At 32.6% G+C, this 19284-nt stretch overlaps 2 protein-coding genes and 1 long non-coding RNA gene across 3 annotated transcripts; all 3 read left to right on the forward strand.

Moving 5' to 3' along the window:
- Window positions 1-774: 774 nt before the first annotated feature.
- Window positions 775-5271, forward strand: LOC107959828 (alpha-dioxygenase 1-like). Its single transcript, XM_016895982.2, has 6 exons — window positions 775-927; window positions 1024-1287; window positions 3811-3963; window positions 4158-4291; window positions 4613-4826; window positions 4903-5271. The coding sequence occupies exons 1-6, from the start codon at window positions 817-819 to the stop codon at window positions 5014-5016; spliced, it is 990 nt and encodes a 329-aa protein (XP_016751471.1). The 5' UTR covers window positions 775-816; the 3' UTR covers window positions 5017-5271.
- Window positions 5272-6811: 1540 nt separating this feature from the next.
- LOC107916041 (uncharacterized) lies at window positions 6812-8220 on the forward strand. The gene is made up of 3 exons (XR_005927361.1): window positions 6812-7193; window positions 7404-7472; window positions 8003-8220. It is a non-coding gene; the product is annotated as an uncharacterized lncRNA (long non-coding RNA).
- Window positions 8221-17523: 9303 nt separating this feature from the next.
- On the forward strand, window positions 17524-18880 carry LOC107900136 (alpha-dioxygenase 1). Its single transcript, XM_041112031.1, has 5 exons — window positions 17524-17568; window positions 17697-17924; window positions 18011-18213; window positions 18307-18550; window positions 18635-18880. The coding sequence occupies exons 1-5, from the start codon at window positions 17540-17542 to the stop codon at window positions 18861-18863; spliced, it is 933 nt and encodes a 310-aa protein (XP_040967965.1). The 5' UTR covers window positions 17524-17539; the 3' UTR covers window positions 18864-18880.
- Window positions 18881-19284: the final 404 nt, after the last annotated feature.

A 19284-nucleotide genomic window follows, 5' to 3' on the forward strand; every position in this document is an offset into this window, starting at 1 on the left:
AGTTAAATAATTAGTCCATGTAAATGTAACATTGAGTATAAATAATATGATTCATTAAATCAACTCGACTTAACTCGAAATTTTTTCACTCAATTGGATTCGATTCGAAAAAAATTTAAATTGAGTTCGGTTGCTAAAATAAAATTCGTCAACTCGACTGACTCGAATTTTTTTTACTCGATTCGATTCGACTCAACTCAACTCGATGGAATACTCACCCCTACCCTAAACCACAATAAATTAATTTAATTTATATATTATTAAAAAATTAAATAATATCAAGTTTTAATAGAATTAACCCTTAAAATTTGAGCTTATTCAAAAATTAAATTAATCTATTTAATAAAAAAAAAGGAGATACTAGGTATTATTTCATCAAGGTTTAGCCACCAGCCAACTATCCGACAAGTTATTGGCCTCGGACAAAGTCTAAACCATAATAAATGTGGCCATTTGAACTTTCCTCCATAAATGTACTCTCCTACAATATATATATCAACTTTTTTAATTAATTCAGGAACCTTTTACTCCAATATTATCATCTTCTGTCCAAGTTTGGAATTAATAAGTAATACTATTCAACCTCATTCTCAAATGTAGAATAGTAAGCTATGAGTTGAGGGGAGAAAAGCATTGTGTTCACTGTTGACGTAATTATCCAATGCTTTTCACGTGATTGCCGGCACTATTTTTCTTCATAATTCCGTCTATAAATACAGACATATGCATGACCATGGTTCTTACAAAGTATCTTTAACACCCCCCCCCCCCGAAAAAAAAGAAAAGAAAAGAAAACCTAGGTTCTCTTGAAAAACAATGGCATTTATTACGAAGACTCTTTTAAACAACATACTACGTCGTTTCATCCATCAAGATTTCCATGAAGCTGTTTCTTCCATGACCATAACTGATGCTTTTCTCTTCCTCGTAAAATAACTCATTTTTCTCCTATAAATGTTTTTTAAGTCATAACATCATGTTGCCGGCTGCTATTAAGCTTAACAATTATTTTTGGTTAATCAGATGGTTCATTCGGTGGATAAATTGGGGATATGGCACCGGTTACCTGTTATCTTAGGTTTAATATATTTGGCTGTACGTCGCCATCTTCACCAGCAATACAATCTCATCAATGTCGGGAAAACTCCATCCGGTGTTCGGTTTAGCCCAGGAGATTATCCGTACAGAACAGCTGATGGAAGTTACAATGATCCTTTCAATGAGGGAGCTGGCAGCCAAGGATCTTTCTTTGGCAGGAACATTATGCCTGTTCATCAAACAGATAAGGTATACACATTATTTCAAAAACCTCAATTAGACCATATGTAGTAAATAAAAGCTTTATTAAATAGAAAAAAACATCCACCATATGCGTGAAAAGAATAGTATGTACAAATATCTATTAAAATTTTATTAAGAATTAAATAAAGCTTTAACATGGATAAGTTTTTATTAATTTTAAAAAAAATATGAAAAAAACCAATATCCTTATAATAATATCCTTAATATAACATTTGATATATGAACTTGACAATTTTTTCCTAATTTGGTACTTATAACTTTTTTTAGCCCAATTTGGTATCTGAACTTGACATTTTTTTTAATTTGGTATCTAAACTTCTTTAGGGCCCAATTTGGTACCTAAGATTTTTTTAGGTTCAATTTGGTACCTAAATTTATTAAATATTATACAAATTATGCAAAATACTAACGGTGTTAAAAAAAATTTATGCTACAAAAATAGTGTCAGTATTAGAGGAAATTCATGTTAAAAAAATAGTTATTGAGCTATGCTTAACGGATTAATATTAAATAAAAAAAATTTAAAACCCCAACTTAAAATAAATTCATTATTTTCAACTAATAAAATAATTAAATAAATAAAACTAAAAGTAATTGAATATATAAAATACAAAAAAAATTCATGTCATCTGTCACATGTCGATTATACATTGATTATTTTTACTACCTCATAAAAAATATTTTTAGTATATTGGAGTAATTTGTAAAACATTTAACAAGTAACCAATCGAACAAAAAAAAAGTAGGTACCAAATTAGGAAAAAGAGCCAAATTTAAGTACCAAATTGAACCCCAAAAAAGATTAAGTACTAACTTAAGAAAAAGTGTTAAGTTTAGTTACCAAATTAGGAAAAAATATCAAATTGATCCAATTATAATTATATAACTTACTTTATAAAATGAATGATTTTATTGTCATTTTATAATTGAGTCGGTCTCATTTTATAAATTTATTGTATTTAGTACCTATTTAATATTTAAAAACAGTTTCAATAGAATTTGGATATTTCAATTAGTTGATCCAATTAAATCCGAAAATAAAAGGTGACTTTTAATATTGCTGCATGCAAAGCTAAGCAACTTTATCAACTAAGGGTCTGTTCTGTAGTGCTTAAAAAATAACATACTTCTGACTCCAGAAGTACTTTTGGAATAAAAGTTGTGCTAAACAAACTGCTTTTGACTGAAATTTTTAGCTTCTTAGAAGCACTTTTCAAAAGCACTTCTGAAGAAAAGAAGCTAAAATTTTTAGCTTTTCCTCTCCCAAGAGCACTTTTAGTGCTTAATTACTTTTTCACCCCAAAATAACATAGTATTTTCCCTTTTTTTCTTGGTGCTTAATTACAAATTTTTTAAAATCATTAATTAAAAATAAAAAAAATTAAAATACTAATTAAAAATATTTAATGGTTAAATTTAAATATTTAAAATATAGTTTATATATTCTAATTAAATTTTATAAATAATTAATGTTTATTGCTTAAAAATATTTAAAATTTATATTTCATATATTAAAATATTAACAGCAAGTTATAATAATTTTTTATATTCTTACTAAAATATAATAATATTAACTAATTTAAATATTATTTAAATGCATATTTGTTACTTGATAATAGACTTGATCATGGGCCGAGCCGGGCTAAGGCCCTCCTGAAATGTGGGAAGGTTTGGTGAAAAATGGGCTTGGACAAAAAATAAGGCCTATTTAAAAAATGGACCGAGACTCGGATAAGGCATTTTTTACCCAAGCCGGCCCGGCCCGAATCTGTTGAAGGACAAAAAAAATTTTCTTTTTTTTTAATATTATTTTCTTGTTGTTTGCTCCGTATTTTGCTACTATTTTACTATTATGTTGCTACTATTTTGATGTTATTGTTTGGATATTGTATAAAACTTATTTTATTGTTAATTTTGTTATTATTTTAAAGACATTTATTAATTTTGTTATTATTTTAGAGACATTTGCTTGTTAAGTTGCATCTATCTTAGTGTTATTTAAGTATACATATTTTTTAAAATTTATTTTTAATTTGTTGGAAAATATTTATTTCGATGTTTTTAGTATTTTTTATGTATTATATATTTTTAAAAATTATATAAAAATAATATGGGCGGGCCGAGTTGGGCTCGAGTTTTAGCATTTTTATCCAGGTTGGGCTTGGGCAAAATTTTAGGCCCATTTTTTGGGCCGGGCCTAGCAAACGGGCCTGAATTTTTAGTTGAGCCCAGCTTGGACTCGGCCCGGCCCATGCTCACATCTACTTGATAATAACATGTCTAAAATAAACATTTTATTTGTCAAAAACACTTTTTAACAATAATACTAAACACTCAAATTTTAAATCAAATTTTTCAAAAACACTTCTCAAAAACACTTTTTCATATCACTTTTCAAAAACACTTTTCAAAAACATTACCAAACTAGCCCTAGGTTGGACGATAAATTGAACTTCATTAAATAAAATTATATGATTGCAAATTATTATTATTATTATTTTTTTGTAGTTAATGAAGCCAGATCCCATGGTTGTGGCTACTAAATTATTGACAAGAACACAATATAAGGACACAGACAAACAATTCAATATGATTGCAGCTTCATGGATTCAATTTATGATCCACGATTGGATCGATCACATGGAGAACACTAATCAGAAGGTGAAACTTTAATTACATATATATGTCATCATCATTTATTTATATATTTATGTTATTTCAGATTTGGGCAAAAATATTAGATATGGATATATATTTAATATGAATATTTTTATTTATTTATTTTTTGAAGTATATACTTAGTTTACAGATATAATGGAGATATTATTAACATTGGTTGTTGGAGAAAGTTGCAGGTTGAGTTGATTGCACCTAAAGAAGTTGCAAACAAATGCCCTCTAAGTTCTTTCAAGTTTTATCCCACGAGAGAGTTTCCAACTGGTTTCTATGACATCAAAAGTGGCGCAAAGAACATCCGTACACCTTGGTGGTAAGAACATATAAGCCCAAATAGAATATATGTTTACCCATATTTAAATTGGGTGTGGGATATGATACAAATGTTAAATAATATGAATACATGAAAAGATGAAGAGCTCGAATGATATGAATATTTGGATGTGCTATTAAGTTTGGATTTTTGTAGATTCAGGTTCAAGCTATTTAATTTGAATTTGGATAAAGAAAATAAATAAGTATATAATTTAAAATAAATATAGATTCAGATAAAGATATTATTAAAATAATATACATTCGACAGTCCATGGTTAAAGGCATGCAAGATTTTGACATGAACGGGTTATTGTTGTAGGGATGGAAGTGTAATATATGGAAGCAATAAGGAAAGGTTACAAAAGGTGAGAACATTCACAGATGGAAAGTTAAAGATTTCAGAAGATGGATTACTGCAACAAGATGAAGATGGGATCCCCATATCCGGAGATATTAGAAATAGTTGGGCTGGCGTCTCAACATTACAGGCTCTATTCATTAAAGAACACAATGCAGTCTGTGATACCCTCAAGGTATTTGTTTAAATTCCATATTTGCTTTATAATTTGAGAAATTTACTAACCATTAGTATTTGGAACATAATTTTAGAAGGAATACCCGGATTTGAATGATGAAGAGCTATATCGATACGCAAGGCTTGTAACTTCTGCTGTGATTGCAAAGATCCATACCATTGACTGGACTGTCACTACACCAGAATAAGCCTTTAGCGGCACTTTTAGCGGCGTTTGAAATAAAAGCGCCGCAAAAAATCGAGCATTAGCGGCGATTTAGTCAAAGCGCCGCTAAAGGTAGACCATCAGCGGCGATTTCCAACAAGTGCCGCCAATAATAGGTATTAGCGGCGTTTTATGTAAAGCGCCACAAAAAGGCTAAAACCAACGACGTCGTTTTTGCGATTTTTTAAACCTTTAGCGGCGTTTTTGTCTAAGCGCCGCTAATGCTCGTATCATTAGTGGCGTTTTTATCTGAGCGCCACTAATTCTCTGTTCTTTAGCGGCGTTTTTGTCTAAGCGCCGCTAATGCTCGTATCATTAGTGGCGTTTTTATCTGAGCGCCACTAATTCTCTGTTCTTTAGCGGCATTTTTTGCTAAGCGCCGCTAAAGTTCGTGTTTTATATGGATCAATACGACGTCGTTACGTGTTAGGGATCAGTTTCTCTTGTGGCGTTTTATAGGGAAGCGCCGCTAATATTCTTGAAACTGTGTCAGAACGGCGTCGTTTCAGTTGAATGTGTACTCTATTAGTGGCGTTTTAAGGGAAAACGCCGTAAATATGTCTACAATTTTGTGAAAACGTCACCGTTTCTTTCTGTAATTGAAAATTTAGTGGCGTTTTAAGGTAAAACGCCGCAAATATGTCTACAATTTTGTGAAAACGTCACCGTTTCTTTCTGTAATTGAAAAGTTAGTGGCGTTTTTTCCGGTAGCGCCGCAAAAGGCAAGCAATAGCGGCGTTTTTACGCCAAACGCCGCAAATGTGACCTAAAATTAATTTAAGCGGCGCCGTTTCTTTAAAGGCCATTTAACCCGTGTCCTCATCCTTTACGAACTTATTATCGAAAAAAATGCATTTTCTATACCAAATTTTATAATAAAAAATTGTTTTTTATACAAAGAGACAAAATTTGTTGTACCAAGTTTATTATAACAAATTTCATCCATTTGTTAAGAGGACATTCGAAGCTTCATACGAAAATTTGTCATAAAGATAATATTGCTTCCTTATTTCAACTTTATACAATATTTTTAACTATATAAATATAAGTTATTATATTTTAATAGATTTTCACTATATTTTTTTATTATTAAAGAATATTTAGGGAATTTTTTGGTCGATGCATGGTATTCTAAGGAGTACGGGCCGGTATATATGAATTTAAGGTTTGTTATTTATAGTTTAGGGTTTAGGGGCTAGGTTATGCTTTAGGGGTTATGTGAATTTAAGGGTATAGGGTTAATTATTAGGGTTTAGGGTTTACTGAGGGTTATAGATGTTTTAGGGGTTTGGCCGGGGTTTAGGGTTTCTTAATAGGTTAATATTAGATTGATTAATTTTGGAGGTAAATATATATGTTCTTATATATTTGTAAAATATATATCCAGAATAAATTTAATATTAAGATAAGTTTTGAGTATAATAGGTATAAGATGATCACTTTATGCATGTACGTAGCTACATATATAAATTGAATGGTTAATATGAAGATTACAAGGTTAATTTATAATTTGAGACTTGTTAATATAACTAATAATTAATAATAGTTATAACTGGCAAAACATTTAACCCAAATTAACGTCCATTGTATATATTTTTACTTATATATGGATATATATGAATATATATGGATATATATATAGTTATTAAATATTTAATTTGTAAATATAGGACCAAACTAAAATTGGTATAAATAAATAAACAAATAAATAAGTTAGTAATTATTTATTTGTTAAATAAATTGGTAATTAATTATTTAAAAGTAAGACAAAAAGAAAATGAGAGTTTTAGCGGCGTTTCTATATAAAAATGCCGCAAAAGGTATCCTTTACCGGCGTTTTAGTCAAAAACGCCACAATTATTACAATATACGGCGTCGTTCTGTGAATTAGGGAATCAGATTCTATTGTGGCGTTTTATAGGGAAGCGCCGCAAAACTTATAACTTAACTTAAACGACGCCGTTTCGTCAGCGGACAAATTCACTTACATCTCTGCCTCCGTCCTCCAGTTACAGCAACCCTTAACAAAATTTTCTAAGTGTCGAAATTACAGAGAGAAGTGTGTAAAAACTTATCACGAAAAATAGAAAGGGAAGAAAGGTGGTCGGAGTCGATCTTGAAAGACGGTGGGCACAGCTGCGAGATTTGTCGATTGAATAGGTAAGCACATCCAGTTCTGTTTCGATTAAATTTTTTGGGTTTTAGGTCAGTCTAAGTTATTTGGGGTTTTAGGGTTTCGATTAAACAACATAATTTCTGGGGAATCATTAGATGATGGGGAATAGGTAAGCCGTCTGTCGTCTTGGAACTGTGTTTGAATGTTCCTGATTTTTACTCATGTCTTCGCCATCCCTTCTTTCTCTTTTACAGAAGAAAAAAGTGGAATTTGTTTGAACTGGAACAAGGCAAGAACAAGAACAAGAACAAGGCAAGGCAAAGGTAAGGCAATGGTGTCGATGGCTTGAATTGAATCTGTCCATGTTGTATTGAAAACATTGTCGAATACATGAATGAGACATGCATTCTCAATAGCTAGACAAATAAGTATAAGAGTGAAGGAGAATAATAGAGTGATTAACAAGTTTTAAACTTTGATTTACAGTTCTTTCTGCCAAAACTCAATTTGTATTTTTGGTTTATAAAAGGCTACAAAATGCCAAATTAATTATTTCTCATCACCCAATTGCCTCCGTTTTCTTTTCCAGATTTAATTAGAATGGTTTTAACCCACTAATGATTTCAGGTGAAGAATATGATGGTTAGATTTTGGTGTGAATTTGACGTGTTTTATTTCTTTGGTGTGAATTTGACCTGTTTTAACCCAGTAATGATTTCTCATCACCCAATTGCCAAATAATTTGCTGTTTGCTGTGACTTATTTCTTTTTAAAGATGGGGTGATGTGATATAAATGTAGTTTGCTTTGGTTCTGAAATCTGGATCTGGTTTTTGTCTGCGTTGCTTTCTTAGCTTGCTGGGTTGGAGCTCGTTTCATTGCTGCCAAATTTGGATATTCTTTGGCGTGGAGGTAAATTTTGTAAAGGCAAATTTTATGTTGCAAATAAAAGGTTTTTAGTTAATCATCTTTAGTTAATCATCTTGCTGTTCGTGGTAGTTATATACCCGTTGCATTTTGGTCAGCCTGTCATGTATTATGCAAATCCCGAAATGGTTTTAAGCAAGTGGACTTTGTTTATTTAGTCATGCACATAATACTTTCATATTTTATTTGTTGTAGAAGTTGGTATCTCACAGTTTCTCATCAAATGTATGCGAGTAGTATCGAATGCAAATTGTTTTAACAGCCATTTGATCAATATATAATTATTTATTGTGATTATTTTGTTTAGATTTTTTTGGAAGAAAACTCATAAAATAACTTAAAGTTTATTAGCGTTGTACATGATGGATTGTGGGTGTTCTTCAATAAGCAAAGTTTAAGCTAAGCTTGGCAAGTTGTGGGTCACTTTCTTTCCATCTCCTTTAATAAGGAAGATTTGGCATTCTTCAAAAGTATTCATCTTAGCCTGCTGTTTCTCCATTACAGCGATTTTTGGAGAAGCATAAAAGGGTAACTAATGGTAGTATTTGGGTAACTAATGGGTAACTAAATTTGAATATCTCAAACTATGGGTAACTAGTGGGTAACTAATGGGTAACTAATGTATTATCATCTTTATGGCTGTGGATTCTAGAGTTTAATCTGGGTTCCTTTTAAACATATGTGGCAACTAGGACAATAAGCAAAACTGTTTTATATGTCAGTATATATGTAGTCTTGGTTATTGTGTTATCGAGAATATATGCCTTTCTTACCAAATTGGGGAATCTAGTTTGCCTTTAATACATTAAACAACCTGATATTGTTCTGTTCTTTAGCAGATTTTGCTTTTTCTGGTTTGTTTTCTTTTGGAAACAATGTTGGCAAGGGATGAAGAAAATGATGAATCATGTACAATATGGGGTTTCAAAAAGTTAGATTTTGTTAAAAGCCTAGGAATGAACCAACTTGGAAGAGCCTCAAAACGACTGAATCTGATGTCGATTATAACTAAAAGAAGCCTACAATTAAAGAAGTTTAACATGTACATGTTCCTTTGGTTAAAAGTTGGATAAAGGGAGTGACTAAGTTAAACTATGGACGGCTGAATAATCTCACTTGAAAGATTGTTCATAAACTGTCACCCGCCCCATATAATTGTTTTATGAATCTTTATAGTTAATTTTAAAACTTCATATATGATTCAAAATTGAGTATTGAAGATAACATTAATTATTTTTATCAACACATGACATATGTCCAATCATGATTGGTTTAATTCTACATTATAATTTATCAACGCATGACATATTGTGATTATTTTGTTTAGATTTTTTTTTGGAAGAAAACTCATAAAATAACTTAAAGTTTAATAGCGTTGTACATGATGGATTTTGGATTTTGTTATATTTAAGTTTTATACTAATTCTTTCCTGTTTATTTGGAACTAACTTACTTATGTTTTCCTTTTTATTTTTATTTTTTGCAGTAGTTTGCTTCGAAGTCCAGGAAATTGAGGTATTTATTCCTATGTTTCCCACCTCGGTTTTCTTAAAAAAACACCTCCAAATGTTTAAATTTTGGATTTTGTTACTTTAATTATTATTTTGAGTTTTAAAAGGGAGTTTTAATTAAAAAAAATTTTTTACGCTGTGGGTATTGGTTTATTTATCATTTTTTATTTATATGTTGCTGGCTCAATTTGCATGTTACTTTGCCAAATTTTTTCATAACTGCAAGGTATAAACTATGATTGTAATTCTTGTACGTATTTTTTACCCAAACAAAAATAATTACGCAAATGATTAAAATTCTTAAATCAGTTTATATATTTGAGTAAGTGAATAAATTATGGGCAAATAGTGGATTCGTTTTAAAGTGAACAAATTATCGATTTTCAAGGATCTTGTCAATTAATAAATTATCGACGTTAGTTCTCATTTATGCGATTGAATGTTAAATTTATTACTAAAATACATTACTTACTAAAATAAATTACTTACTAAAATTTGTTTAAATTTATTACTAAAATACATTACTTACTAAAATACATTACTTACATAAATTTGTTTAAATTTATTTCTAAAATACATTACTTACTAAAATTTGTTTAAATTTATTACTAAAATACATTACTTACTAAAATACATTACTTACTAAAATTTGTTTAAATTTATTAATTACTTAAATACATTACTTACTAAAATTTGTTTAAATTTATTACTAAAATACATTACTTACTAAAATACATTACTTACTAAAATTTGTTTAAATTTATTACTTAAATATGTTACTTAAATTTATTACTTAAATAATTATAAATAAGATGCATAAAAGTGCTATACTTACATCATACATATCTTACGTAACCAAAAGATTGCTATAAATAAACCATTTATTAAAGAGTATACCTTATAATTAAATTTTGTTATCATGTTATCATAAAAGATAAAATAAAATATAAAAAAATATGTGGAATATTAAAATTGACTATTAAAATAAAATGTTATTTTATTAAATATTATTAATAATTATAAAAAAATATGTGGAATATTAAAATTGACTATTAAAATAAAATGTTATTTTATTAAATATTATTAATAATTATATTAGTAATGTTATTAAATTATATATTATTTTATTAAATAATACATAATAACTTACAACTTACATAATACATTTAACTTACATTACTTACATAATACATAATAACTTACAACTTACATAATACATTTGACTGACATAATACATTTAACTTACAACTTACACAATACATAATAACTTACAACTTACATAATACATAATAACTTGCAACTTACACAATACATAATAACTTACAACTTACATAATACATAATAACTTACAACTTACATAATACATTTAACTTACAACTTACACAATACATTTAACTTACAACTTACATAATACATAATAACTTACAACTTACATTTAACTTACATAATACATTTAACTTACATAACTTACATAACTTACCATTGCAATTTCTGGTGAAAATCAGACTTCAAGATCTAAGAAATGGACCGGTCTTGGATGAATTTGTTAAGGGTAAGCGACGGTTATCGAAATGGAGTACAGACTTTTCTAAATTTTGCATTTCAATATGCAAGCCAAGAGAACATGATTCTTTGCCCGTGTAAGAAGTGTGTCAACATAAACTGGCATTATCGTGAAGTTGTATACGAGCATCTAATTGTTGATGGGTTTGTTCGGGGTTATAAACAATGGTTATTTCATGGAGAATGCCCGCCTAGTACTTCCTCTTCAAGTATGGATGTAACTTATCCTGATACTGCTTACCATCAGTCTGGTAGAGGGGATGACATGGAAGGTATGTTGCGGGATGCATTTAATATGCACAATCATGGTGTCGAATCATTCCCAGCGGACTTTATGGCCTCTGATGATTGTAATATTGGTGGAAATACTTTTACCGAACCGGGAAGTAGTGTACGTCATGAAGAGCCGAATGGAGAAGCGGCGAAGTTCTACGCGCTACTTAATGACATGAACGAAGAACTGTATGAGGGATCAAAATTTTCAAAGATGTCCTTCTGTGTTCGTCTTTTTCAATTAAAGTGTTTGGGAGGGTGGACGGGAAACTCGTTGACAATGCTGTTAGAGTTTTTGAGAGAAATGTTCCCGTTTGCAAAAATCCCTCGGTCCTGCAAAGATATGAAGAAGATGATAAAAGATTTAGGCCTTGGGTATAACAAAATCCATAGTTGCCCAAATGACTGCATGTTGTATTGGGGCGATCGGAGAAACCAACAGTGCTGTCATGTATGCGGCCACTCTCGTTGGACAAGTAGAAACACAGAAGATGGGAACGACGATGAAAATGATGCACAGTCACGGAAGAAGCCAGCCAAGATTTTACGGTATTTTCCGTTGATACCAAGGCTTCAAAGGCTTTTTTTATCGTCGAAGACAGCGGAGTCAATGACATGGCACCATGATGGACGAACCGTTGATGGATTACTAAGGCATCCGGCAGATTCTTTAGCTTGGAAATCATTTGACAATAAATTTACAAGCTTCGCAAGCGATCCTAGGAGTGTGAGGCTTGGGCTAGCATCTGATGGATTTAATCCTTTCAAGATCATGAGCACTGCCTACAGTACTTGGCCAGTAGTGCTTGTTCCTTACAATCTGCCTCCATGGATTTGCATGAAGCAATCTTCCCTAATCTTATCTATGATTATCCCTGGAGAGAAAGGGCCCGGGAATGATATCGACATTTATTTGCAGCCACTTATTGAAGAGTTAAAACAATTGTGGGTTGGTGTTGAGACATACGATGTACTGAGAAAGGAGAACTTTAATTTACGTGCAGCTTTAATGTGGACCATTAATGACTTTCCCGCTTATGCCAATTTATCCGGTTGGAGTACCAAGGGTCGTTATGCGTGTCCTTGTTGTGCTGCACAAACATGTTCGCAATGGTTATACAATGGGAAGAAGTTCTCTTACATGGGGCATCGTCGGTGGTTACCGGAAAATCATAGATTTAGATTTCAGAGTTCTGTATTTGACGGTACTGAAGAGTTCAGAGAAGCTCCTTCGCAGACCAGTGGCTCTGAAATCTTGTTCATGTTGGAAGATATGAATTTTATTTATGGGAAGATGAACCAACCGCCAAACACGCAAAGAAATAGAAGATCCAATGATGAAGCTGATGATGACTCTGATGAAGAGGACGATCCTAATGAGGCGGAGTTGTGGAAAAAAAGAAGTATTTTTTTTTCAGTTACCTTATTGGGAGCATCACCTTCTACGACACAATCTTGATGTTATGCACATTAAGAAAAATGTCTGCGAGAACATTGTGGGTACAGTTTTGAATGTCGACGGAAAATCAAAAGACAATCTTCAGAGTCGACTTGATTTAGTCCAAATGGGAATCCGACCTGATCTTCATCCCAATCCACTTCCGAATGGGAAATATCGGTTGCCGCCTTCTATTTTTTCAATGTCAAAGACGGAAAAAGAATTGTTCTGCACGGTGTTGAAGGATATAAAGGTTCCAGATGCGTATGCATCAAATATATCTCGATGTGTTAGTGTTAAAGATAGAAGATTATATTCGCTAAAATCACATGACTATCACATCTTGATGCAAGATTTACTGCCAGTGGCTCTACGATGTTGTATGTCCAAGAAGGTGACGTCTTGTATAATTGAACTATCCAACATAATGAAAGCCATTTGTGGCAAAGTTTTGGACGTTCAAGAACTTCAGAAGGTACAGGATCGAACCGCTTTAATTTTATGCAACATGGAGAAAATCTTCCCACCTTCCTTCTTCACCATTATGGTTCACTTGATAATCCATCTCCCGCACGAAGTAATTCTTGGCGGACCCGTTTTCTATCGATGGATGTATCCCATAGAAAGGTGTTAATTAAAAGTTTTAAAGTTTTCCTTCATTCACCTTTATGCCTTTAGTTTCAATAATTAAGAAATGTTGTATATTATGTTTAGGTTTCTATCCAAATTAAAGTCTTACTGCCGCAACAAGCGATATCCAGAAGGATCGATTGCTGAAGGCTACTTGGCAGAAGAATGTATGACCTTCTGCTCAAGATATTTGGAAGATGTTGAAATAAGGTTAAACAGACCAAATAGGAATGCTGGACTCACGGACCATAACTTAGCCGATACTTATTTGTTCCAAAGTTTTGGAGAACCAATCGGAAAAGTTGAAATTACAGAATTAGATCATTTATCGTGGGTACAAGCACATCGATATGTTCTGTTTCACCACGATTTATTGGAACCTTTACGGAAGTAAGTTCTACAAATTTGATAAATATTTATCAAACTAATAATTGTTTATCTTCTAACAAAGATCACATTTTTTTAACACAGTGAGTACAAACAAATATTGAGATCTCGTTTGCGCTCCCGAAGAACACAACATCGAGATATCAATAAGTTGTTTACAGAATCATTTTATGAATGGTTAAGCCAAACGGTATGCAGTTCGAGCTTCCGCTTACAAATAATAATGTTTTCTCATAACAAATGAATTACTCAGTTTACTTTCCATTCAATAGGTTTGGAGCGGGAAGAACGTAAACGACGATGTTAAATGGCTCTCCCAAGGTCCAAATCGAGTGGTTAAAAGATATAGTGCGTTCCTCATCAACGGATTCAGATTTCATACAAAATATCGCGAGAGGTTGAGGAGAACGCAAAATTGTGGAATTGTTGTCAATTCTGCAATTACGAGTTATGCTAGTGCTAGGGACAATAATCCTGTCGAGGGAAATGTGGAATATTTCGGACAACTTACTGACATAATTGAGTTGGATTACTACGGCAAATGGAAAGTTGTCTTATTTCGTGGTGATTGGGCCGATGTTAATACAGCTCGTGGAATTAAGCAAGATCAATTTGGTTTTACAATGGTGAACTTTGACCGATTGATTCACACAGGACAACAACTGATAGATGAGCCGTATGTATTCTCATCTCAAGTCAAACAAGTTTTTTACTCAAAAGATCCAACTGATGAGGGTTGGTACGTTGTACTCCGTAACATCCCTAGAGACTTGTTTGATATGGGCGGTGGAAGTAGAGATAACATCGAAGATAGATCAGTAACTTTACCCTTTCCAGAACTAAACTTAAACGATAATATCCCTAGTACTAGTGCACAATTTGGATGGGTTCGTCAGGATACCGATGAAGATATTTACGAATAATGATGTAGTAAGATTTTACGATTGTTTAATTATATATAATATCATAATTTAAGTCTTCGTCTTATTATATGTTTCAACTGTTTTATATGTGCTGTTATTGTTGTAATTAGCTATTAAGTTATTAACTATTTTATGTGTATTGTAGATAAAATGCCTAGAAGAAAAATTCTAAGGGGAAGCATTGTTCGAAATAATCCAAACTCGACAGAAACTAATAGTACTGAACAACAGACAGCAGTTGGATCTTCAAATGTTCCGATTACAGCTGAGGATCCTACAGAAGTTCAAAGTAATTTTTCATTTAATTTACATGCGTGTTTCTGTTATAGTTGATTTATTTTTCAAATTCTTATATTATAATATACCATTTGTAGCTGAAAATGGTGGGACGCGCAGAGGTCGAGGACGTACGCTACTTAGAGAGTTGTACGAGTTAGATTCAGTCGAGCGTGTCAAAGTTGGACGAAACAGTTTTGGTCAGCCTGTTGGATCAGAAGCTCGACTTTTAGCTGGATACATGGGCATTTTAGCACGAAATCCGAATATGTTACCTATAAACTACGAGTCATGGCATCAAATGCCCGATAGCAACAAAAACCAAGCCCTCGATAATATTAAGGTAACAAAATGTTAATGTCATCTATAATGCTTGGGAAATAGTTTCATTTATATTTACTTTATTAACTTGTGTTTTTTGTTTTTTGCAGGCGAGGTTTGCTTTAGAGGTCTCGGATGCTTATGTAAAGAAGGCATTGGGAAAAAGATGGAGAGACAACAAAAGTACTTTGAAGAAAAATTATTATAAGACAAAAACAACCCTCGATGAGAAATTGCAAAATGTCCCGCCGGGTATGTTGAGGTACCAATGGGAAGATGCGGTTAGATTTTGGCATTCGAATAAAGGCGAGGTCTGACGTCCTTCTAAACTATTGTAATTATTTTGGTTTATAGTATTTTCTATTTACGTACTAAAAAATTTCATAACGTAGGATCGTGAACAAGTTGGAATAAGCAGCAGGCAGAAACAAAAATTCACCCACACAGCCGGGTCGAGAAGTTTCGCATGTGTAGCTGAGGCGGAGGTATTTTTAAATTTTTAATATTGTCGAATATGTATAACTTTCTATTAAATAATATTTATACTACTATATTGTAGGAACGGTCGTCCGGTCAAAAAGTTGGACGCCTTCAACTTTTTGAAATTACACATAGGAAGAAAGATGGATCTCCCATGACTCCTGAAGCTGCTGAAATAATGGTACGTTTACTTAATACGATTTGACTTATTTTAGTTATTTATAGTGTTTATTTTCTAATGGTTTAATTCATTGCAGTTAATGCGACTATTGTTATGTTGCATATGTTTTTCAATATATAATATTGTGTTCCTAACTATGTGATATATTTATTAGGAAAAACTAAATGATAAAAAGGCGGAGTACGAAGCAATTGCTTCTAGTGATAGTTCGGTTCATCTTGAAGATATTGATAATCGGATTATTACTGAAGTTTTGGGTCCTGAAAGGTATGGTCGGGTTCGATTTCAAGGATCTTTTGTTAGCCCAACCCAATATTTTGGATCCAGCTCCCACCAATACATGGCTTCGGGGAGTCAGGCTCAAGCTGAAGTTCAGAGGTTAAAAGACCAAATGGCTCAGATGCAAGCGACTACAATTGAGGTTCAAAGGAAATATGAAGAACTCCAGCTACAACTTAAAGCAGAGGCGGAAGCGAGGGAAGCAGCGACTGCAGCGAGGGAAGCGGAGGCTGCAGCAAGAGAAGCAGAGCAGAGCAAAAAGTACAACGAACTTCAGCAGCAGCTTCAGATTATGATGAAGATGTTTAAGTCGCAACTTCCACCTTCATAGTGTATGACATAAATATTTTTATCATTTTAACATTTAACATTTAACATTTTTTGCAAAAACAATATGAATTCACTTTTATTTATTGATATTAATATTATTTTATTCCCTTATGTTAAAATATTATATAAATTTATTGCTATTGGTTGCTTTTGAAATGTTGCTTTTGAAATTTTGCTACAGGAGGGCAGAAAAAATGAAAAATTTAATAAAAAAAAATCCCAAAAATAGTGGTGTTTTTGTATAAAAGCGCCACTAAAGAACATGTTCTTTTGCGGCGTTTGTAAAAATGCCACTAAAGAACATGTTCTTTAGCGGCGATTAGAAAAAAAACGCCGCTAAAGAACATGATCTTTAGCGGCGTTTTCCCTTAAGCGCCGCTAAAGAACATGTTCTTTAGCGGCGTTTTTTTCTAAGCGCCGCTAAAGAACATGTTCTTTAGCGGCGTTTTTTTCTAAGCGCCGCTAAAGAACATGTTCTTTAGCGGCGTTTTTTTCTAAGCGCCGCTAAAGAACATGGTCTTTAGTGGCATTTTTTTACAAACGCCGCTAAAGAACATGTTCTTTAGCGGCGTTTTTTTCTAAGCGCCGCTAAAGAACATGATCTTTAGCGGCGTTTTTTTCTAAGCGCCGCTAAAGAACATGATCTTTAGCGGCGTTTTTTTCTAAGCGCCGCTAAAGAACATGGTCTTTAACGGCGTTTTTGTTTGTAAACGCTGCAAACATTTGCGACGTTTTCATTAGTGGCATTTTTTCCGGCGCTTTAAGAAGCGCCGCAAATATCTTTAGTGGGGTTAAAAAGCGCCGCTAAAGGCCTAAAAAAACGCCGCTAAAAACCTGTTTTGGTGTAGTGTGTGGAGCTTTTGAAAACTGATATGCTGCTTGCTGGAATGCGTGCTAATTGGTAAACTAGTTTTCATTTTTCCCTTTAATGTTGTCAAATTTTAGGGGCCTCGATTGTTGTGATTTGGACCTCGAACCAATTGGATTAAAACTCCAGATATAACTTTAATGTTGTCAAATTTGTCACAGGTATGGATTATTGGGAAAGAAATTCAAGGACACATTTGGGCATGTTGGTGGATCCTCTTTGGGAGGTTTAGTGGGTTTGAGAAAGCCTGTTAATCACGCTGTTCCTTACTCTTTGACTGAGGAATTTACCAGTGTCTATCAACTCCACCAGCTTTTACCAGATTCCATTCATCTTCGAAACATCAATGTTGCTCCAGGACCAAGCAAATTTCCACCATTGCTTGAGGAGTAAGCCTTACATGACGTTGTAAACAACGACTCAATAGTCCACATTTATTCTTAAACTTAGTTTGTCTTTCTACTTTGTAATCCAGGGTTCCTATGCCTGAATCAATAGGCCATAAAGGAGAAAATACTTTGTCACAAATTGGATTCACAAGGCAACTTGTTTCAATGGGACATCAAGCTTGTGGTGCATTGGAGCTTTGGAACTATCCTTCATGGCTTCGAGACCTCGTAGCACAAGATGTTGATGGCAAAGATAGGCCTGACCATGTGGACTTGGCAGCTCTTGAAAGTAATGACTTGTCTAAAACTAGAAATTTATGATCCATGAATTCGTTAAACAAACACATAAAAACTCAATCTAAAATTAATATCAATGATGCAGTTTATAGGGATAGAGAGAGGAAAGTTGCAAGGTATAATCAATTCCGTAGGGCTTTGCTATTGATACCAATCTCTAAATGGGAAGATCTGACTGAAGATAAGAATGCCATTGAAGTTCTCAAGGATGTTTATGGTGATGATGTTGAAGAACTAGACTTAATGGTAGGTCTCATGGCTGAGAAGAAGATCAAGGGTTTTGCCATAAGCGAGACAGCTTTCATTGTTTTTCTATTGATGGCAACAAGGTATAAATCATACTTTCGTACTTATATCTGAATATTTTTCTAAGAAAATTGAATATCAAGAATTGAATGATATCGGTATTGCAGGAGGCTTGAAGCTGATAGGTTCTTCACAAGTGATTTCAATGAGGAAACATACACAAAAAAAGGATTTGAATGGGTAAATACCACTGAAAGCTTGAAAGATGTGTTGGATCGTCATTACCCAGAAATACCAAAGAAATGGATTAACTCAACAAGTGCTTTCTCAGTTTGGGACTCACCTCCAAATGCTCCCAATCCTATCCCTCTCTATCTTCGCTTTCCAACTTCATAACCCACTATCGAGCCACAGATTTAAAAAATGCTCGCAAGCCCTATTGTTATTTTGTTGTTGTGGTTATTTTATCTCCAGTATTGACTGTTGATATTGATTACATGTAATTTATAATAAAATTGTTGGCTTTTCTTACTTATGTATTGGTATACAATGCATCAATAAAAGTTTTTTTGTTCTTGTACTCAACAATGAAAGCATTGAATCATTTCTTAAATCTTGATTTGATTTTGTTAATTACATGACACCAAATAAATAAATTTTGAATGAAATTAAACAACCTTCATTTAATTTATTATTTAAAAATATTAAACAAAAGCATACAATATAATTTTCATGAACCTATATCTTTCACAATTTTAATAGTAGTAAAATTATACTTTGGTTTTTTTCGAAAATGATAAAATTCTATTTTTACTAT

Source organism: Gossypium hirsutum, chromosome A05, assembly GCF_007990345.1.
Source record: "Gossypium hirsutum isolate 1008001.06 chromosome A05, Gossypium_hirsutum_v2.1, whole genome shotgun sequence".
Classification (NCBI taxonomy): Eukaryota; Viridiplantae; Streptophyta; class Magnoliopsida; order Malvales; family Malvaceae; genus Gossypium; species Gossypium hirsutum.

Bases quoted from the DNA above. Each gene is read 5' to 3' on its own strand.
- LOC107959828 (XM_016895982.2), top strand. From the start codon at position 817: ATGGCATTTATTACGAAGACTCTTTTAAACAACATACTACGTCGTTTC. The intron at 3,964-4,157 runs GTGAAACTTTAA...AGAAAGTTGCAG, and splicing joins TGGAGAACACTAATCAGAAG to GTTGAGTTGATTGCACCTAA. The intron at 4,827-4,902 runs GTATTTGTTTAA...ACATAATTTTAG, and splicing joins CAGTCTGTGATACCCTCAAG to AAGGAATACCCGGATTTGAA.
- LOC107900136 (XM_041112031.1), top strand. From the start codon at position 17,540: ATGCTGCTTGCTGGAATGCGTGCTAATTG. The intron at 17,569-17,696 runs GTAAACTAGTTT...AATTTGTCACAG, and splicing joins GCTGGAATGCGTGCTAATTG to GTATGGATTATTGGGAAAGA. The intron at 18,214-18,306 runs GTAATGACTTGT...TCAATGATGCAG, and splicing joins GGACTTGGCAGCTCTTGAAA to TTTATAGGGATAGAGAGAGG.